Raw genomic sequence first — 21,602 nt, 5'->3', positions numbered from 1 at the left:
AGAATCAAATTAACTTCTTGTCAAAACCTCTCTCTCTTTCATTAGAACATTTGCTTTCAGTTTAAAATGATAAAATGAAATCTACATCAGAAGTAAACTCTATTTCTCTACAACTGATGAAATGATTCTGCAATCTATATAAATAACAATCCAAAATACAGAACATGCTCAGGTCTTACTATTGCAGAAATCAAATAGAAGAATGCAGGAAGCTGAAACCAGTTGGATCCTTGGCTCACTTGTATAGCTGCTTGAATCTTTTACAAGCTTCTAAAACATTGCTCCGGTGACCAAAGGCACTAACCCTGATGAACCCTTCGCCGGCAGGTCCAAAGCCACTGCCAGGGGTAGTAACCACGTGAGTTTTCTCCAGAATCTCACTGAATACATCCCATGAACTGCGGCCAGGAAAGTGAACCCACACATATGGTGCATTCTTCCCTCCATATACATTGAACCCAAGTGAATTAAATGTCTCCACTATTATGTCAGTATTTTCCTTGTAGAAACCGATCACTTCATGCATTGCCTGAAAAAAAAAATACAAATCAACAGATCTAGTTATATCTGGATTTCATAACATTTTGCTGTCCGTTTGCGTAGAAAAGCGGAAGATGAAAGTAAATAGATAATGAAAAGAAACGAATTTATAATTTATAATTTAAAAAACGGGATTTATGGTGACAAAGATTCAATTTTTTTTTTTTTGGTATGTATTAGTAACTAATCAAGAAAATGAGACCCAAAAAAAAGACCTTAAGGCCCTCTGGTGAAAGGCAAGCTAAACCACCAGCTTGGGCAATGTTGGATGCACCATTGAAGCAAGTACAAACAATGCGGTTGAAGTCCTTGGCTACAGGAAATCCATCGGAAAATAGCAGCTGCTTTGGAACTGCAGTCCAACCCAGACGAACTCCAGTGAACCCGGCATACTTGCTAAATGATGACGTCTCAATGGCAACCTGCAATGCACATATACAAAGTCATATATTTATGAAAATAAAAGTCCGCAGCTTTGAAAGGGGAAAATATAGATTAACCCCTCTCTTAACCATAATAAGTACTCTCGTTGCACTCAAATCACAAATCACTGTACCAAAAAAAAAAAAGATAATTGAAAAACAATAGTTGCAGTTATAAGTGAATCAACTCAGTGGCACAACAAGCAGGAAGAGACTGGAAGGAAGTTTTAGCGATGGCATTTCGCAGGTCTGCCATAATGTATTTGGATGCAGAAGATGAAAAATGGCCCCATTCAAAGGTAACATGGGATATAAATCAGGATAAATTGGAAATTTTTGAAACTTTATGGAAGAACTGAGATCCTGAACTGTATTCTAGTGGTAATAGGTAGATAGATAACTTAGGTGTTGACCTCTAACCTTGCCTAGCAAGAGAAATATGGGGTGATAATGACTACTTTCCACAAAAATATTTTTCGAACTTCCTTTCTGATGCTTAGCAATAAATACACTAAATGCTTTGAAAAATATAATGCAATCATTCAATACGTCACTTCCATAGGATGTCCCAACCTTACCCTTGAAACATATACAATTACTGCCATTTAAGTACAGATTTTGAACTCAAGAAAGAAAAAAATTTCAAAGCAATTAGTGTTATATCAACTTTATTAGAGGTGAATTTCTTAATGTGGCATTTGGAGAGAAAGGAATCAGCGTTTCTTTGAGGACTGCAAGTCCGATGTGCATGTGTAAAGTCCTCTGTTTTGAGATCTCTCTTAAATTGGGCGGTAGTTTATGTTCCTAATTTCTGATCTTTGAATATGTTAGATCTTGTTTACTTTTTAGATTGTAGAAGCTTTAGGGTAATTGTTTCTTTTGTATACTTTTTGTGTATGAGAGCATTAATCTTTTCTTTCAATAAAATTATTATCCACTAAAAAAAAAACTAGAGAGGCATTTCAAAATAAAATAAATAAAAATAAATAAAAAATTGTATATTATGTGAGGAAACTACACTGCATCTCACAGAGTCGACCAACATATGTAAGGATAAGAAATAGAAAAAAAATAAATAAATAAGAATCCAAGTGCAGATTTGCATGCATGAAATCTAAAAACGAATTTCCATAACCAAAGTTACCTCTTTAGCTCCAGGAATTTCGAAGATGGTGCGGGGGAGGCCCTCTGATGAATACATGGCATATGCAGAATCATAGACAATGATTGACCCATTGTCCTTAGCAAACTTTACCAGCTTGGTCAGTTGCTCCCTGGTTGCAGCAGCACCAGTAGGATTGTTTGGTGAACAGAAAAATATAATATCCGTTCGAGAAACACTCGATAAATCAGGAAAGAAACCATTCTCTGGAGTACACTTCATATATTCAATGCCTCCAAACTTTTGGTCATCCTTCTGAAACAGTCCAGTCTGGCCCATGATAACACCTGAGTCTACATAAACCTGCACTTCCACACATTTCTAATAAGAAACTGATACTGCACAACTTTAAAACCTTTAACCCTATAAAAACACTTGCATGTGATGCTATTAATATCTTATCCAACAGATTAGCCCGATGAAGAAAATCATTGTTTTTCCATTTTGCTGAAAGCAAGGTATGTTCAATATGGTTGAAATTGTGAATCAGCATGCTCAAACAACCATCCCCTTCTTCAGGACTTGCATCTAAGAGGTAAGATCATCTAACCAACAATCCAAGTCAATTTTCGAAATCAGAAGGTAGCCCTAATAAATGGAACCAGAAGTCATATTTATTGTACTTCTAGACCGTAAGTGACTTAGTACATAGAATCCTCGTATTACTTAAAAAACTAACTTCCCAAGTGAACCTTGTTTTATTCATTTATATAGAATTCTTGTTGCATACCAAAGGGAGGACAAAAAAAAAAAAAAAAAAAAGAAACTTCCAAAGGGAACCAACTCTCTGCATGTGTCTCACATGCACTCACTGTAACAACCTAGGAAAAAGTGCTAACCACATCTGCGCTATCACCCCAAAAAGACTAGTCAATTTGGAGCTTCTCTAGAATTCATTATAAATCTCAGTTTCACTTAGTAACTAGGCAATGTAGGATTTAGCATCCATGATTATCTTTATTAACCACCCACTCTATGTGGGCTTTTTCTCATCTTCCCAATATGGGACCGGAGTGTTACAAACTCCCCCTCTTAAATTCCTGATGTCTTCATCAGGGCCACATGCAGTGCTCCAATACCACATGACCTGACGTTACTAGGTGGTTCTGATACTATCTGTAACGACCCAGGAAAAAGCGCTAGTCACATCTGCGCTATCACCCCAAAAGGACTAATCAATTTGAAGCTTCTCTATAATTCATTATAAAGCCCAGTTTCACCTAGTAACTAGGCAATGTGAGACTTAACAATCATAACTATCTTTATAAGTCACCCACTCTATGTGGCTTCTTTTCATCTTCCCAATATGGGACTGGGGTGTTACACCCCCAACACTTTTTGCATAAGATATTGCATAGGTGTTCAAAGAAACACGGTATTGTTGATAGTTTATAAAACATGTAAGCCTCTGACTGGTAACTTCATGCCAAAAAGAAAAAGAAAAAAAAATAGTAACTATAAGAATAAAAAAATAGTCATAAACCATTACCATATGACAAAATAAAATGACGACCAAATGATTGTTGACAAGATCAACTCAGACTTTTTCACTTGATACATATATCAATGAAAATGGATAATTTATAAAGAAAAAGGAAGACGAGTCAAATGCAACTGGATAATAAATTTTCTTTTATTTTGTAGAAGAATAAATTACCGGGTATGATGGGTCTTGCACTGCTATTGTAACATTAGCTCCAAAAACAACCTGCCAAGAGTAGAAAGAAAGCAAATTCAAATAGAGTTAAAGTGAAAAACCATTAATAATGAGCCATATTATCTTTAAGCTTCCAACAACAGAGCATCATGCATTGATGGTAGACAAAAACATCAGCGCATGCAAACAAATAAAAATGAAGGCAAAGACTAAAGTAAGGAATTCAAAACGACATGAAAAAAAGTGAATAAACCTGAAGGCGGGATAAATCACATTTAGCACCATCTGAAACAAATATATCATCTTCCTCTATACCAAGGTTTCTATAAAATGTTGAAGCAATTGCAGCTCTCAAAGCCTGTACAGATCAGCAACAATGTTAGCCTCCAGCAATCATGAAGTTTATCATCAAAAGGAAATGGAAATCTCAATTAAATCTCAAATAAGAAAGGCTCATAAAAACTAGGAGGCATTGCTAATCTGCTATTAGTTGTGTCTCGATTCTAAGCTTGATCAAATCAGTTATGAACCTAGAGGAGGGCTGTCTGAGGTCAACAGCCAGCAAAGAAAAATCAGCCAAAGCTTAATCAGCATCAATCCTGATATTTTGAGAGGTGAATGGCAACAAAAAAGAACTTTTGTATACATTAACCAACAGTAAGAAGCACAAAAAAATATTTGACCATAAGAAAATTGTTGTATGACCATTCACAATAACTTTCTAAAGAAACCACTTTAGTTTCCAATCATCCAATTGAATTCTAGATCAATCGCTTGTATTATGAATAGTGCCCATGCATGTTTTCAAGTTCTCATTCAGCCTGAATGATGATGCCATATGAACATGCAAGGGAAACTCTGCATCTTCAGCACAAAATTTTGATACATTAGTATTTAGTCATCACCAATAACGGGAGTATATATTGACATTGAGACAAACTTGTAAACATGAGAACCCAGTTTGTAATAGAAGTATCTACAATTAACAGAGAAGTTCAACTCCATGAAACAGTCAAATAGGAATCAAGAATGCCACGTACCTTTTCACCCTGCTCAGCTCCATAACCACTGTAACCCTCAAGTGTTGACAATGCACGTGATCTCTGCCAAAACAAGAACGATTTGAATCAGTAGTTGAACAAGCAACGATTATGTTCAATCAGAAACCAGATAAGATGTAAAACTCCGTGAAATTTCACAAAGACATACAAGAACATGACTATGGAATAGATTCAATTATGTCAAGTTAATGGCGCCCCTAAAAATCTTGTTTGGGTCAGTACTTGAGCAAGGATTCTGTAAGTTTAAAAAATAGACTTTAATTCTAGTTAGTAATTAGGAGGGAGAGAGAGATTAAGCTTCATAAATTACACATCTCTCCCAGCTGCCAAACTGCTTTTGTTGTTTTCTTTCATATTTGTTATTCCAATCAACAAAATTGGTTAACAGAAACATTTTGAAAGCGAGAAAAATATAAGGAACCATAGAAACAGAAGATTTCCTTTTTTTTATTTTTTTTTTAATAGGTAATAAGGAGTTTTATTGAAAAAGAAAAAGGGAAGAAAAAAAAACAGAAGATTTCCTTATACAGAAGAGAGAGGAAAAAAAGAACAGAACAAAACCAGGAGCAAAAAAACCCCAAAGAAAACAGCATCCAAGGAGGTTAAAATTCCTCCAGCCATCCCATAATAAAGGCACCATCAGTGCTCAAATTTTAACCTTGACACAAGCATGGGCCCTAATTGACTTTAAATTGGAGATCGTAAGCAATATGAAGATTGGAGATGTCCAATTAAACTCCTCTAATTTGAGATTATGATAGAATTGGGCTTCAAGACCCCAATTAAGAGATTATAACCAACATCAGGCAGGGTGTGATGTCTCAAAAAGTTATAGTTGGAGATGTCCAAATAGGCAATGCAATGCTTAACCTCAAAACAAGCAGCAGTCCACATTGAGGAAAGGGCATTAATTCTATCCCACATAAATGTGATGAAGCCTCACTTGTATTCAAGGGTTACATTCTTTATTTCTTCCCATATATCCAAGATCACTTTTCAAAAAGCGTCACAAAGAATTCCATATTCAACACCCACAAAGAAAAACAGAGCTCACAAATATGGTAACAAAATGACTTCATACCCTAACAGATAATCTAGTAGTCATTCACCATGCACAATTCTATGCCTCATTAAAAGAATTATGACTATCTTCTGCACAATTCTATGCCTCATTAAAAAAATTGTGACTATCTTCTCTTCATAAAAGATAACAGGGATTAACTGTGTACATATCAATAGTCCAAAGCTAAGGCCTTAAGTTTCTTTTCATGAGTGACAGAAGTTTGGGCAGAATATCCTTATTAATAAACTTAAGGAAAAACAAACAAGTAGACTTGACTACAGTGAGATATTTAAAGAATAAAATGCACTTGTAAAAAATAAAAAATAAAATAAAAAAAGCACAAACGGATCATAAAATTCAAAACAATTTGGAAAAACCAGTAACAAAAACAAATTTAAGATTAAGAATAGAAGAAAACTATTTTGATCAAATAGTCATCCATCAGCCACACACCACTCCAAAGATTTGTCATCCTCAATACACAAAACTTGAAATTTTCAATGTCCAGAATATAGAGAAATACATACCTATGACCTGCTGAAAAGGATAGTGCAAAAAGAGCAAGAAAAACATCAAGAAATGAAAAACAGATATACTTTTGATGTTAACAAGCAGAAACTTCAAACACCAGGAATAAGGGGGAAAGGGTTAAGCAGTTATACCATTTCCATTGCAGAAGTTATAACTTCTGGAATAGGCTCAGTAGTGTCACCAATTCCAAGGCTTATCACTTTTGCATCAGGGTACTTCAGCAGATGTGCAGCCCTCCTCCTAGAAATCTATTTTCAAGAAATTATAAGGACAAAAATAGGGTTACCAAAATCCGCGTTTCAAACAAAAATAATAAACATGCGCCTTTTGTGGGTTGGGTGAGGACCAGAGGTGGGGAAGCCACGGAGAGAGATCGCTAATACTTTTAGTCTATATGCAACAAATTGTCAAAACATATAACTAAGCAGCATACTATTTTCTCTATTTCCTTGCTTTTCAATTTTTTGGAACAAGAACATGCCCTTAAATCAATAAAAAGTAAAAAGAAATTCCAAATCAAGGTGCTAGAGACAACCAAAAAGCCATTATGGTTAACTAGTAACTAGTTAAATCTTGTATGAACTGAAAGCCAAGAAATTGGTCCCCAGAAACAAATGATGCACCATGATACGATGAAGTTGTTGTTTCTAGGTTTACATTTACACTTAACTACTAAAATTTAAATTTTTTTAAGTCATTTCATGGCCAAAATTTAATATTATTGTGTCTAAAAGTGTAGATAATGCCACTTGATAAATATGTTGGCATGCCATTTAAAAAATTTAAATAATATGACATAATCTACATTGTTAGATGCAACAACATTACATCTTGACCATAACCCCAAGGGGTAGGCCCAAGTAGTGAAGGCCTTGGTCTTGGAGGTTTGCTCCCTTCAAGGTCCAAGGTTCAACACCTCTTGGGTGCAAACAATCCCTTGGGGCCACACCCCTTGGTGAAAAGCCAATGATTTACCCAGTTTCGTGTAGAGAAACTCTTGAGGGTGCGGTGCACGGGACCGAGATTTACTCTGCAAGGGTGGGTCCGAAGGGCCCTGCCTTGTAGAGGTTCCCCAATATCAAAAAAAAAAAAAAAAAAACATTAAATCTTGACCATAAAATGACTCATCTCCATTTCAAGTGAAATTGAGGGGATCCTTGTTCGTGCTATTAGGGGTACTTCAACTTTTACTACAAAGTTCCTTACAAACTAACGTGACAATCCATAATTGGTAAAATGGTTAGTTAATGGCTGACTAGTCAACCATACTCTTAATCATTTCACCAATTATGGTTTTAAAGGGAACTATAATAAAAATTCCTTTGAATGAAGTTTTGGGAACAACATCTAGAGTATAACAATATAGCAAATAAGAGCACATGACATCACCAACCTCTGGAAAAAGGTAACCTGCTTGAAGCTTTGTCATGTTTGCGTTGCGAGAGACTGTTGTCTTGTAAGCTTCAAAACAAACAGCGAAAAAGTTTAGCAATAATTAGATGTCAAATATCAACAATCGACACAATAGGAAGAGATGCTTCCAATTCCTTTTTTGCTTAATTATTTTTTTCCACAAAAAATTTCCCGAATTTGTGCCTTGAAAAGTTTTCCTGCTCTTATGTTTTCCAAAAGGCCTTTTTTAAAAAAAAGAAAGTCAAAAGGCTTCATTTGTGTCTTTTTCTCTTATGCCATCTATTGGAGTAACAAAACTGGCTGATGTGGCACTTTTTTTTATGCTGCAGCATGGTTTGTAAACTAAAAAAACATAATCGGCAACAGCAAAACATTAGTAATGTGGATTGCTAATTCCCCCCCCCCCCCCCCCCCCCAGTTTGAATAACTTTTTAGGGACTAAACATAACTATACAATTTCCGTTTTATTGGTAAATTACTAATGCATTCGATGGGTCTATAGAATTTCTTTTATTGGTAAGCCCATTACATAGAACTCAGTGGCAGAAAAAGTTATCCTGATTTCAACTAGTACCCTCCAAAACAAACCTTTTACTTGTTTCTAGACCATTCATTTAAACACCATCAGGCATCAAGAGATGTCAATTACGCAAGTATTTAATTGCAAGGAAAGAAAAAGAAAAAAAAAAAAAAAAAAAAAGATGACCTCATATGCAGGTGTTGTTCATCAAAGATTCTCAAAATCACCACCACAACCACTCCTCCCTAATGCACCATCCATTAGCTATCAACAATTTGAACCTTACACAAGTAATATAGAATAGAAGAACAGACACTGCCCAACCAAACTAGTTACTCAAATCGCTCACAACAAAGTAATGTTTAATGGCACATCATTCACATTCCGGCAACAATAGCATCAGTCGCACAATAAAGTAATTTTCTACATTTTCATGCTATAAAGAAGACATTGACCCAATGGGGTAGCTCAATTGGCCTCACGAAGCAGAGTCACTAGTTCCTTCCCCTCACTCCCCTTGGGCCAATTACTTGTAAATAAATAAATAAATAAAGAAGAATTTGCATAACAGAAATATAAGCAAAGCGATATGGCCCATAATCATAGTTTAACTCCTACGTAAACTCACACAAAAAAAAAAATATTTCCATTTATAATGAACTTAAATTGAGCAACCAATTTCCAAAATAAAAATCGCACCAGTCTGAGCTTCCTGAGGCCCCGCCGAAACGCACTTGCAAATGCCGAATCTTTTCGCCGGAAGCGAAACATTCTTAGCTCTGCAGCATAAAAAACCACAAGAATTCAACTAATCTGATTTAAACCACAAATCAGAAATGAAAAGGGTTGATCGGAAGACAAAGACAGGCAAAAACAAGATTAGAACTTCGGGGATTATTGTTTTTTTTTTTTCCGGCGTTTACTGGGGAGCCAAACAGCGGAAAGAAAATGGTACCTCGAATTGAAGTTGGAATGGGCCAAGAAAGCAGAGGAGGGCGAAGAGATTGAAGTGTAGAGGTTCTGTGTGAGAGACATTTTGACTCTTGAGCTGAGGTTAGAGATCGGCGCTTTTTGATTTTTCAAAAGGATCCGGCATTTATGTGTTACAGTAAAATAAAAACAATCAAGGATTCAGATTTAACCAAAAAAAAATTAACCAAACGTTGTCGTTTTATTCTCACTTGAACGTCCGGTGCAAACGTTGTCGTTCCAAAGCTTCTTCTACGCTTGTTAACGAAGGCAGCGGAGATATAGAGAAAAAGCTTAGAAATTTGTAATTGACGTCCACGCTTTTGGCCGGTGCGAGCTAGGGTTAGGAATTTCTGCGAAACAATTTTCCGATCCGAAGCCAAAAGAGAGGTCGAAGTGGTTCGTTACTCAATTTTCTTTATCGTCTCTACCTTTGTCTTCGCTAATCCACTGTTGCATCGCTCAAGTCGGTGAGTTTTTTTCTTTTTTCTTTTTTTCACTTTTTTTTTTTTTGGAAGATTATATGTGCTTCATCTCGTTGAATTTAGGAGAAGAAAAAAATGGGGATTTTTATTGTTCGATTTTTTCGTTTTTGTGTTTAATATTTGCTTCTATGAAGTCTTCGTTTTTTCTTCAAAAATAAATTTTTGGTGAATAATTTGAGTTGTGACCCTCATTCTCTGTTTGGTAGCGTAGAAAATTTAGGGGAAGGATAGAATCCAACAAATTTTGTTTCTTCTTGGACTAGTGGATGATATTTGAAATGGGTTTTGGAGAAATCGATCAACTATTTGTTCGTTGTGTCTTTGCCTTCTCATTTTGGGTCATTTTGTAATGGAATCACTGTAGATAGTCTGTATAAGCTTCTCCGGTCACAGAATTGGTTACCAATGGCCTAGTAGGTTACTGTTACTGTAGAATTCTGTGATGTGAATTTTTACTCATTCATCCAAAAAATAAAAAAATAAAAAAAAATTCTGTGATGTGATTTCTGCAACCTCAGGATGATTTAGGTGTACCTTACTGTCAAATTCTGTGTCAATTTCAGTTCTAGTTCATTTGTTAGGGTGATCAACAAGAAGTTCCAGTCGAGCTAGACTCAGGCCCCAAAAGTGTGCTGATATCTTAGTTTTTGTGGATCTAGCTTGCTTTGACGAATCATGCTGTTTCATTTAAATGCTTTTGTTTTATTTGGTTTGTGTCTTTGCCTTTTGTTGCCTCTTTTAGGAAGCGTTATCCTCCTATTTTTTTTGACTTGCACTTTTTATGAATTCATTTGCTATTACTGAAATTTGAATGTAGTTAGGTTCCAGGAAAACTGATGACAATTTCCTTCTTACTCAAGCTTTCCCCACTTTTTCACTTTAGTGCTACTGCTGCATGTTTATTTGATGGTTAAGGTTATACCGTGCACAAAAAATTTGTTCACTCGTGTTCTGTGAAATTGTTTAACAGGGCAGATGGATCTTGAGACAGAGAACAGAATAGCTGCAATGCTTATGAAAGAAGCAACAGAATTGCGGCGACAAGCAGAGAAGGAAGGTGTGCATGTTTATCTACGACAACCTAATTCACGGTTTCGGCCTAATTCGCGGTTTCTAACTGCAACTGTTCTTGGGGTTCAACAAGGTTAGTTCTGTGATTAATGTATTCATAATGTCGATTTGCTGCCTTGTTAGTGGTGATTTTTAATGCCTTGTGTAAATAAATATTTATGAAACGAATTTGAAGCTTTCATGGGGAAAGGTCATCATTTGCTATGAAAGAGGTCCTTTCCTGCCTTCATCAAAGTTGAGGCAAATTATACTTTCAGGTTCTCTATAACTTAGGCCTTATTGATGTTCAGTAAATTTTTAATCTACTTGAAATATCAACTTGTTATGATCGTAAGTATCTTATATGGCTTAAGTGCAATCTTAACCTTATGTATACAAGTTATTGGGTACCCTCTCCTTATAAGCCAGTTTTCAAGGATGGTTCTACCTCAGGCCTGTATCATTTGATATTAAATTCAGGTTCCATGTTAAGTTGGGATAGATGCAACCCATCGAGTATGGGATCGAATGGGTTGCGGCTTTGTGGCCGAGTCATGGAGCGGATGAGCTCAAATAGAACTCTCTCTTAAAAACCAGTTTGCAAGGAATGGGCATCCAAGAGCTTATATATACATGGTTAAGATTGCACTTAAGCCATGTGGAACACTTAGGATCGTAACACAACTTAAGCATATAACTCAAGCATGGCAAATATGGAAAAAGGATTAAGAAATTTGTTAGCAAAGAGTTGAGGAAAGCATTGTATAATGCACAAATTTCTATCACTTGGAAGTGTAGGCTATCTTTTGTGGTTGGAGGAACCAGATGATTATGATTATGTTGATTTGGGTAGGCTTTGTTAAATTAATCAGTTGGGAAGGATATACTGGCATATGAAAATTGGGCCTTTGTTTTTCATTGTGGCTTTTATTATGTGTGCGCGCCTGACTATCAATCAGTTTGATTTTGATAGTGAAGAATAAGACTAGGGTTGAATAGGCTTTTTCATGTAAATTACTTGTTACAGTTCTTTATATGTGTATGTCATCTGGAATTTGATTTTGATTTTTGATTTTTTTCTCTTTTTAATTAGCAAATCGAGCTGTGGAAGTGAATGAGATGTGGCGATCCCGGCAGAAAGAAATAGAGCTGGATGATAGGCTTAAAGGCCGATCTAGAGGTGGGAGTAGTGGGGGCAGCAGCCATAGGGACCATGACGCTGCAAGCCAAAGTAAGAGGCCTCCCATATATGTCAATGATGCCGGTGCTTCATGCTCATCAAGCGAAAGAGTATACGAGAGTGGCGATTCAAGGGAAGATGAAGAGCTTGAGAAGTTTCTACACTCAAGGTCATAATTTATGCTCTTTGTGCAAGTGTGTGTGCTCATGCTTGTGCGCATGCACTCAATTTCAAAATAAGTATGTCAATATGACTGACTGTTTGACATGAATGTGTTCTTCCTTGGTGGCAGGGTCAAACGTGGCAGAGGTGGTGTAGGCCCAAGGATGGATGAAACGGGTCCATACCTTCCGCCGTGTCCAGATTCGAGGGAAGAACTGTCAACAAGCCCCGATGTATGGAAACGCCATGTGGTATACGGTCCCGAGAAGCCGTCTTCACTAAAGACATGTGATTCATCGGAAGAGGAGCTTTACGAGGAAAAGCGGAAGAAGAGAAAGAAGGTTCGCCCAGGGAGCTCCGACAAGCAGCACTCAAGGAAGCACAGAGCCAAAGATAAGTATAAGGATATGAAAAAGAAAAGCAAGGATGAGAAAAGAAACAAACATCACAAGTAAGGGCTGTTTTGTATTGCGCTGCTGTTGTGTGTCAATGGTCACAAGTTAATTTTTATCAATTTGAATGAAAATCCTTATTTGTACAGAATTGATTTTCACAATTATAGAATTAAGGAATTCAATTGGAGCACATTGGGGTGGAGTCGGAGCACCGTTAACCAAAAGACGTAGAATGCATATTGTGATTAATCTGTGAATTTTTCTGTGTAAGCTTCCAAAGTCACTTGAGTGCGGAATTTGCTAAAGTGGAATTCGACAAATAATTATTTCACAATAGCGACGTGACGCCCCAATCTAACCCTTGAAATTTTTTATTTTTTTATTTTTTAACAATGATTAATCCAAGAGTTAGTTAAAACTACCACATTTAAAATAATGCTAAAAAGCTATGCTTTCATCCCACAATTATTTTACAATATTGTCATAACATCCTCAACCAATTTTTGGATAAGTCATTGTAATTTTCTCGGATTTTCATAGACTTTGGCTATCATAATACAATGATCGGAAGATGCAATTCGCAGAGTGCATCAAGTCATACTCGCAAAGCTCATATGATATGAGAGTACAACAAATTATACATTCCTTTTCTCACTTCATCAACCTTCATCTGCTTTTAGTACAGTTCAAGCACAGTCCTTAAACGTCATATGGTGATTTTTCAAGTTTTTAACAAGAGCTTTACAGGCCAACTATCAAAACAAAAAACTAACAAATTTGTTGTGATTATTCAACTTGGGAAAGCTAGTGTTATGAGTCTTCGAAATGGTGATCCGTCTCATCAAAGATCTCCTCCTACACAATGCCAAATTGATGTGAGAGGCCATCTATGAGAAATTGTTGAAACAAAATAACAAAATCGGAAATTAACTTGTACCTGTAAAAGCTCTTCAATGACATCTTCCATTGTTATTACGCCAACAGCTTCTTCTTCCGGGAGCTTTGGGAGCGGATTGCCATCTATCTGCAGGATGTCAGAGTACATGTCCTTTGACCACTTCTTGCTCCTAGAACCGCCCCTATATGAATTATTTGCACCATTGGTAAAGCTCTTCCACTTCTGGAGTGATCTCTTGCTCTTCAAAGTCTTCTCTTGGGAAAGCTTTTCACCATCAATACTTATTTTCACTTCTTTCACTTGATCTGTTTGAAGAGAGAGAGAGAGAGAGAGAGCAGTTATTGTTGAACAATATAGAAAGAAAAGAATGTGTCATATAGCTAATTGGAAGACAAGTTTTAGCCCGAGGAAAACTTTCCAAGGCAGCTGAGATATGAGGTTGGTTCCTACTTTCAGGAGGGTTGCCAGGTTCCTCTACTGCCTCGTTGCACCGTCTTACAACAACAGCCATGTGGCTGTGACCTTTTTGAAACTCATTCAATATGTCATATAAGGGCAAAGTCTCTGGCACCCTATACCACAGAAATATGCCAAACATCAGTTTCTGAGTTATATGACGCACGTCAAGTGCTTCTAAAAGAAATTAAATGGGCACTTTCAACAGACCCACATCAGATGTGACCTTCCTTTCAACCAATACAAGGTACCTTGGAATCCTGCGTATAGTGACGCTCTTTACCGGCACTTCATCCTCTGGGTGAATTGCTAACAAGTTCTTGACCTACAACATTATAATATAAATGTTTAACAAAAGCTTGAAGCACCTAAAAGTAGCATGAAATATAACATACATCAAGACAGATAAAAGTATAAAAAAATTGATAGATCAATGGATAAATTGTTAAACAAGATACATAAAAGCATTTTGATTTTGCTATGCTAACCACTCAAATGGATTCTAGATCTGCACAATATTAATTATATTTTTATATGGGGGGAAAGAACAGATAACCAACGTTGATGAAGAGGCAACCTCTTCACATTTCCTCTTGGGTAAGTCCCTCTTTACAAATCCACTAATTATTCTAAACCATTCATTTAATAAATCCCTTTGTTTTGATAACCTTTGATTTGTTTTTACAAATCCACTTATACCAATTTAATAAGTCCTGTCCACCTCACCCCATTCCTTTACCACTACTATTCAAACATCCTAGCAACACTTCCCTTCATTTATTATCAACAGTGATCCCTGACAATTGTGTACATAATCATCCCATATAAAATGAAAATGAAAACAGAAACTCTTCAATACTTGAGCATAAAAAAAAGTGGTAAACAGTATACCAAGATAAGTCCAATTATGTTTGTACATTCCTCATAATAAACTGGCACTCTGCTATGCCCTTTTTCCAATATTAGATTCATCAAATCCCTGCATGATAAGAAATATTTCCAATAATTAAAAGAAGGCAACAACTGGTGCAATACGAATTTTCTGGTTTATACTTTCCAAAAATTTCACACCTGTCAAGCTTGGCATTGATATCAATTGCAAAAGTATCAGCTATAGGAGTCATGGCATCACCAGCAGTTTTTTCACTGAGCTCAAGTGCTCCAGCAATAATTGTTGTCTCATCATGTGTCAGTTCTCCGCCTTTTCCAGCCTAACCAGCCAAGCATAAGATTGTAAAGTGGAGTGTGTTAGTGGAATGGAGCAGGAAGGTTTAGGCAAAGGATAACATCACAATAATTGCACAAGATAAGTTTGAGGGACATTTAGGAGAAAGCTAACAAGCGCAGGATATATTGCATGACAAGTAAGACTAGCATATTAAACAACTGGAGTACATAACCTTGGAAAATGAAAATATGGGTTGTGAGAAAAAAAGATTTGCAATTAATTTGGAATTGTATAGTTAAACACACCTCGTTGCCATGAAAATTTACAAGTGTTTTCAACTCAGCTCTGCGAAAAAGAGCTACATGCCCATGTCCCAGCAGAAAGTCTAATAGCTGGAAATGCACATAAAACATAAATAGTCAAGAAAATCGAACAATAATTCACTAATTGCTAACATAAACAGATTAAAGTGGTCAGCATGTATCACCTTGCTGATTGGAAATGCGACAGGATAGCAGATCCAGACAAGAACGCGGACAAATGGTGCCACAGTCGCACCAATTGCTAAACCATACCGAGAACAAACAGATTGGGGTATGATCTGCTTGCACAAGTAAAAAGAAATTACTGAACTCAGACACATCGTGTTGGCTTCACTAACAGCGTGAAACATACATATCAAAGGGGCAAGGTAAAATAGCCAGACTAAACATAAATTCAATTCTTTTGAGTAGCTTTTCTTTGGCAAATAATATGGATAAAAATTTTCACATATCCCATATATGTTGCACTGATTGTGGGAGGAAGCTGCGAACAATTTTTCCATATATGCAAGCAACAAGCAACCAAGCAAGTCAGACAGACAAACTTAAACTGCCTGTCCTGGATTAGCTTTCTTAAAAACTCAAATAATGTCAGATAAATACCTCACCTCACCGAACAGAAGAATCAATGTCACCGAAATCAGAATAGCACCCCATGCTGTAACCAGACTATCAAGAAAAATGGGAAGCGCCTGGCAAAAGGAAGAATGATTTCAAACGCTAATCTTTCTTGATACATTATGCATGTAAGTAAAATCCTTGTTCAGTAAAATCTCAACAATACGTACCTCCATGGAAGCAGCATTGCAAATAAGGAGGGTGCAAAGTAATAAATGCTGATTTTTTACCACTGGCAATATCTTCGCTATAATAGCATAGTACAAAAAGTTAGTATAAAGTCTACAACCACCAAAGTACTGTCACTTAAACAAAATCATTCAGATGCATTTTCATTTGACTAGTTAAAAAGCACCATTTGACTGGTAAGTATACGTCTTTCTACTTGTTTGTTTGACCCTGCTAACACAGGACATACATTAACAATGAAAGACCATTTTTCTTCTTCCAAGATGGACTATTTGGTTTTGCCAAGTCAGTCTTTGCTCTTTCACTTCAACTGTGTCATGTTCGTGTAGAGATGATTCATGCAAATTCACAATCAAGAATGTGCCACATTTTTATGTATCAGATATACACTTAGTAAAAATGAAAGTTTATTAGAAAAGAGTCTCAAGTGTACACATTAAACACATCTCACAATGTAGATGAAGTAAGAGTCGAACAGCAAGAAGACTATATGTTAAATTCAGCGTTTTCATTTTGCACTAATGTTGTCCTCAATTATATAAATATAGTAAATCTTTCAGATAAGGGAGAACAGTCAAAGACATATTTCCACCACCTAAATAGCAACCATTTCAATCATTGCTCCAAAATCCTGTTCAAATTAGACTTTCTTTGATATAGTTTCTGTTAAAGTGTTGATTAAGTAATTAAATTTATCTCTTCCTACTAGCTTAAGCTTTTGGGATAAGTGGTAATTTAACATGGTATTAGAGCCAAAGGTCCTGGGATCGAACCTTGACTCCGTCAAATCACCCCCCTTTAAATTAAATATTTCATGTGTTGGGCCTCACCTATTAAAAGGGAGATTGAGCCCACACGTGAGGAAGAGTGTTAAAGTGTTGATTAAGTGATTAAATTTATCTCTTCCTACTAGCTTAAGCTTTTGGGACAATTGGTGATTTAACAGTTTCCTAAGTGCAACATTCCATATATTAACCTATCCTGAAACGATCAGAAACTCTAAGACATATTATGCATTATTTTTTTCCAGCTCACTCAAAATTCCTAAAATCAGAAGACCTTAGTTTATGTCTAATGTAATGGAGTCAAAGCATGGATTGATCTGCAAAAGCAGATGTTGATTTCAGTCACAGCAAGCTAACACACAAGCAAGAACTTTTTCTAATGATTTTCAAAACCTCCTAACTACACAATTCACAAACTCATGAATAGAGTACGTCCTATCCAATCGCTATAAGATTGATTACTGACTGCTATTATTACTGATTAAACAAAACCACTCAACGGAGAGAAATATAAAAGCATGAAAATGTGTTCAGATCCTGGGAATAATTTAGAACCCCAATAACAATTCAAAGATTCAACTTTTTTTGTTTATCTCAGACGCCAAATAATGCTACTGTGAACCAGAATAATATGTGACGTTTATGTCCCAAATTCAGTACCGTTAATCAATTATGATATTCTTCAAAAATTATCTTAAAAATTTTTAAAAGAAAGCAGAAAAAGAATTCGTAATTCCATAGTTGCAATGTTAGGACTACATGGCAGAAATGCCTACGGTAAGATTTCAAAAAAAGAGTGCAGTCAGTTATATCCGAGCAGCCAAAAAAAAAAAAAAGAGGTAGAAAATATTCAATTTCTAATCCTTCTCACCAAACAGTGACCTTTTCTGTTTGGTTGCCAAGAAAACGAACAGAAAAGTAATCTAAAAAGCGCAGACCAACAAAGGCAAGCAATTAACTTGAGTTTCACTTTCGTAACAATTAGCACATACTTAGGTCCCACACAATCAAAAACTCAACCATTCAAAATTTCCACTCCTTACTCATTTCCTCTTCTCGAATTTTCCCAGCAACCAAACGTTACATCAAACTCAATTGAATTACAAAAAACAAAAAAAAGTACCGGCGTATTTGCGATCCTTAGGGGTTCCAGACTTGGCGAGGACCTCGAGATCGACGAGACTCATCGACATGAGCCCTAAGGTGAGCCCTGACATCAACCCGGCGAACACCACCAAGAACACGATTATCAATATGTGCAAGAAAAAATTCGATCCGCAACATCTGTACTCCACCGCCATTCAAATCCCTCCTCTCTCTCTCTCTCTCTCTCTCTCTCTCTCGCTTCAGCTCCACCACCAAGCACAAACTTTAAACTCAGAAACAATCAGGCCGCAGCAACCTCCTCCGTTGCCGAACCTTCCCGAATTCAAATGGAGATTCCAGAGGGAGAGAGACAGGAATTTATAGAAAGCGTCTTATGCGTATGTAATGCGCTGATGTATATAACATATACGTATACGTATACGTATACGGAGACAGAGAGAGAGAGAGAGAGAGAGAGAGAGTTAACGCCGGCGAACAAAGGGACGGGGAATTGGACGGCGGTTAATTTTCGGGACCGATGGCCAACGGGTTTTGCGGAGGATGCGGGGTCCAACTCACTCTAAAGTAGTGTCGAGATCATCCATTTTCACCGTCAGAGAGGGTGTATGATTTTGGCGTCATCGTTATCAGTGGATGGTAGGGTCCACTTAAGCAGGGGTGTAGCGTATAATTAATAATTGTGAAGAGAGTTGGGGTAGTGTGGTAAATAATCGAATGAATCATTTGGGTCTCTGATCTTCACATTTTTCAGGATCAATGTCGGTTGCAAGTAGACGGCAAATATCAATCATTAATAATAGTTGCAATTTTTATATAATCCTACCGGATACGAAATTATCAAATTATCGAAAAAAGTTTAATCTATTTAATTAAAATAATCGTAACAAATGATTAAAAAAATATTTTTTATTTAAATATTTGTTGAGTCAAATGGAAGAGCTTTATCCTCCAAATGTTTGAAAAACAATATGAAATTTACATGTTCTCCTCCTCTCCAATTCAATCAATAAAAATAATTGTGTCCATCTTTTTTAATAACATGTGAGATCTCTTTAAAAAAATAATAATAAAATAACATATGAGATGCATATGAGTTTTTAGTAAAATTTATTTCAACTTTATTTCTATTATTAAAAAAATATGTAGACCTAGTTTAAAAGAAAATTCTTTTTCCAAAATAATTGATGGGATGGACTATCTTACACAACATTGTAGATTGACTTTTGCCTCAAAAGATGCATGTGAGATTGTGTAACACCCCGTAAAAATCAATTAACTGGTAATTGATCTCATAGTTCGTCTCTCAGCCTTATCCCTCACGAGACAAGACTCAAGGATTTTAACATCTCCTAAACGAGAGAATACAATGGAAGACTTTAACTACAGGAATAAGAAAGTAACAACTATATACCACAATCAAGATAACCAGAGTAAAGATAAACATCATAACATAGATAAATATCCCAAATCAAGATAACCAGAGTAAAAATAAACACCATAGCATATATAGATCTCCCAAATGTGCTGGTCAAAGACCGATCATCAAAATATAGGTTACAAACCAAGATAGTTGTATGAATATAGGATAATAAAATCAATGCCTAATCTTAAGTAAATCCAACATAATTACTATCTCTATTATCTCTGTCCGGGTGGATCCTCCTAGCTCAAATCCAACATGGACTTGAGCCATGCTAGGTCAAAATCCTCAAAAATGACCTAGATCAGGTCTTAGGCCACCACCATGATTTTGTCCAAAGACATCCCCCTCTATGGTAGCTAAATCGCTCAATTTATTCATAATGGATGGGGGAAAATAAAAGGGGTAAGTCCAAAGACTTAGTGAGTAATAATGCACATAATACCTATGTCATTTAGTGATGAACTTCATTTGATAAGTATGCAGCATTTTAGATATGATAGTTATCCATGAATGCAGTATAGATGTAGTACATACTATAATCATGAGAATTAGTGATAGTTTAACTGTATGGTCTATCCGAGATATTACCCATTCTCAATAGGGTTGGCGCTGTCTCAAGGAACCTGTAATACAATGCCGGTACCCTGATCATTGTATGCTATTGTCCATAACACTAGCAGCCCAACCGAGTCCAACCTTGAGTGGCCCACACTACTAATAATGTACGTCATGTAGTGACCCGCCCATTAAAACTATGCTGGTCAGGAAATAACCATTGAATCCAAGGCTCATATATCACACACACACACATTTGACCATAGAGTTAACATATATAGTAAGCTCATGGCCGTTATCCTGCATGTACTGGTGTACCATGTTGTACGATGCAATTAGTCTTATCCGTACTTTACATGTATGCTTTTACAAGTCTTATCGTCATTATTTTGTTAAGTGGTACATTTTCACAAATAATAAAGTTCATGATGCAACAAAATATATTTCATGAGAGTTGTAAATATGCATGTTTGGTACACAAAATAGTTGTGCAATGCGAGAAAAGAAATGGCAAGCATTATGTGAGTTAGTACTCACTCGGATCGTACAAGTCCTCCAAAAATCCTTCCAAATGGTCAGGGTTCTCCAAATCTATGGAAAACCTACTATTAGTCCTAAGTTCAAGCTAAAACAAACCTAGAACGGAAAATATGGGATATAGAACGTGGGCCCAAGATAGCATTCCCCAAAAACGTCTCTGGGAGAGTGCTCAACCCCTAGGGCAAATGTTCAGCCAGAGAGGTTCAGGTAGAATCTCATTTGATCAAATGTTCTCCTAAGCCTCCTCAATTGGTACTAAGGCTACCGAAAGGGTTTCTAACACTTCCTAATTCAAAACAACATCTCCATGTATAAAGAAATACGTCTAACAAAAATGAAATGTTAAACCAAGCTTAAGTCAAAAAGAAAGACACAACCTAACTAGAAGCTCAAACTAACAACTAAGCTAACTATAAAAAGCACTTAAACATCATAACAATTGAGGGCATGTTTGGGATTGTGTTTAAGTGGTCTAAAAATGCTTTTAATACTCAAAAAGTCCGTTTGAAGAAAAAAGTATTCGTTTGTTAAAAAAATTACAAGCGCTTTTAAGGGTCCAAAAAGCACTTTTAGACTTAAAAGCTCTATTTCTTAAACACAATCCCATACAGGCTCTAAGTAAGGGACAAGCTAAGCTTAGAAGGTTACTTATTTGAGGCAAGGCCTCTAAGAAATAACTCCTTCTTCGACAATCTCACAACTCACAAAGGCACTCACATAGAAGTTCCGGAGGGCAATAAGGGCGAAAATAAGGATTAGGGGTCGGATGGAAGGTCCTATTTATACGGAAAAAAAGCTGGGAGCGTTGCAAGAGGAGGCCTGCAGGGCAACGAGTGCTCGATACTACAATACCGAGCGTTCACGTACTGTTTACCTAGTGGTTTTTGCGTTGCAATCGTGCACTCGGACAATATGCAGTAGTCAACAAAA

General features: G+C 36.4%; 3 protein-coding genes across 6 annotated transcripts; 1 reads left to right on the top strand and 2 right to left on the bottom strand.

The window, feature by feature from the left end:
- Positions 1-19: 19 nt before the first annotated feature.
- LOC132177579 (LL-diaminopimelate aminotransferase, chloroplastic) lies at positions 20-9,404 on the bottom strand. The gene is made up of 10 exons (XM_059589954.2): positions 9,325-9,404; positions 9,069-9,148; positions 7,830-7,897; positions 6,568-6,684; positions 4,822-4,884; positions 4,035-4,139; positions 3,782-3,832; positions 2,107-2,427; positions 756-962; positions 20-529 (listed from the first exon to the last, which is right to left on the bottom strand). The coding sequence occupies exons 1-10, from the start codon at positions 9,402-9,404 to the stop codon at positions 236-238; spliced, it is 1,386 nt and encodes a 461-aa protein (XP_059445937.2). The 3' UTR covers positions 20-235.
- A 202-nt stretch (positions 9,405-9,606) lies between these two features.
- On the top strand, positions 9,607-12,909 carry LOC132177037 (uncharacterized). 4 transcript variants are annotated; one of them, XM_059589243.2, is made up of 5 exons: positions 9,607-9,808; positions 10,794-10,967; positions 11,967-12,222; positions 12,346-12,666; positions 12,757-12,909. In XM_059589243.2, exons 2-5 carry the CDS (start codon positions 10,799-10,801, stop codon positions 12,839-12,841), a joined length of 831 nt encoding a protein of 276 aa, XP_059445226.1. In that variant the 5' UTR covers positions 9,607-9,808; positions 10,794-10,798; the 3' UTR covers positions 12,842-12,909. The 4 variants fall into 4 exon arrangements, with proteins under 4 accessions (XP_059445226.1, XP_059445228.1, XP_059445227.1 ...); XM_059589244.2 differs by having other exon boundaries at positions 9,727-9,808; positions 10,799-10,967; XM_088515843.1 differs by lacking the exon at positions 9,607-9,808 and adding an exon at positions 11,070-11,151 and having other exon boundaries at positions 10,878-10,967.
- Positions 12,910-13,120: 211 nt separating this feature from the next.
- Positions 13,121-18,738, bottom strand: LOC132177036 (CBS domain protein (DUF21)). Its single transcript, XM_059589242.2, has 11 exons — positions 18,171-18,738; positions 16,244-16,320; positions 16,064-16,147; positions 15,620-15,733; positions 15,438-15,524; positions 15,036-15,175; positions 14,856-14,943; positions 14,216-14,289; positions 13,959-14,080; positions 13,548-13,813; positions 13,121-13,465 (listed from the first exon to the last, which is right to left on the bottom strand). The coding sequence occupies exons 1-11, from the start codon at positions 18,346-18,348 to the stop codon at positions 13,421-13,423; spliced, it is 1,275 nt and encodes a 424-aa protein (XP_059445225.2). The 5' UTR covers positions 18,349-18,738; the 3' UTR covers positions 13,121-13,420.
- Positions 18,739-21,602: the final 2,864 nt, after the last annotated feature.

Source organism: Corylus avellana, chromosome 4 (genome assembly GCF_965113065.1).
Source record: "Corylus avellana chromosome 4, dhCorAvel1.hap1.2, whole genome shotgun sequence".
Lineage (NCBI taxonomy): Eukaryota > Viridiplantae > Streptophyta > Magnoliopsida > Fagales > Betulaceae > Corylus > Corylus avellana.
Note: the sequence above shows the minus strand (reverse complement) of the source record. Positions and strands in the feature narration are given on the sequence as shown.

Bases quoted from the DNA above. Each gene is read 5' to 3' on its own strand.
- LOC132177579 (XM_059589954.2), bottom strand. From the start codon at position 9,404: ATGTCTCTCACACAGAACCTCTACACTTCAATCTCTTCGCCCTCCTCT. The intron at 4,140-4,821 runs GTACGTGGCATT...TGATCTGTACAG, and splicing joins GAGCTGAGCAGGGTGAAAAG to GCTTTGAGAGCTGCAATTGC. The intron at 963-2,106 runs GTAACTTTGGTT...TGTGCATTGCAG, and splicing joins AAATTCCTGGAGCTAAAGAG to GTTGCCATTGAGACGTCATC.
- LOC132177037 (XM_059589243.2), top strand. From the start codon at position 10,799: ATGGATCTTGAGACAGAGAACAGAATAGCTGCAATGCTTATGAAAGAA. The intron at 10,968-11,966 runs GTTAGTTCTGTG...CTTTTTAATTAG, and splicing joins TGTTCTTGGGGTTCAACAAG to CAAATCGAGCTGTGGAAGTG. The intron at 12,667-12,756 runs GTAAGGGCTGTT...TTATTTGTACAG, and splicing joins AAAAGAAACAAACATCACAA to AATTGATTTTCACAATTATA.
- LOC132177036 (XM_059589242.2), bottom strand. From the start codon at position 18,348: ATGGCGGTGGAGTACAGATGTTGCGGATCGAATTTTTTCTTGCACATA. The intron at 15,734-16,063 runs GTGAGGTATTTA...TTGTGCAAGCAG, and splicing joins TGATTCTTCTGTTCGGTGAG to ATCATACCCCAATCTGTTTG. The intron at 14,944-15,035 runs GTGTGAAATTTT...CTTATCATGCAG, and splicing joins ATCAATGCCAAGCTTGACAG to GGATTTGATGAATCTAATAT.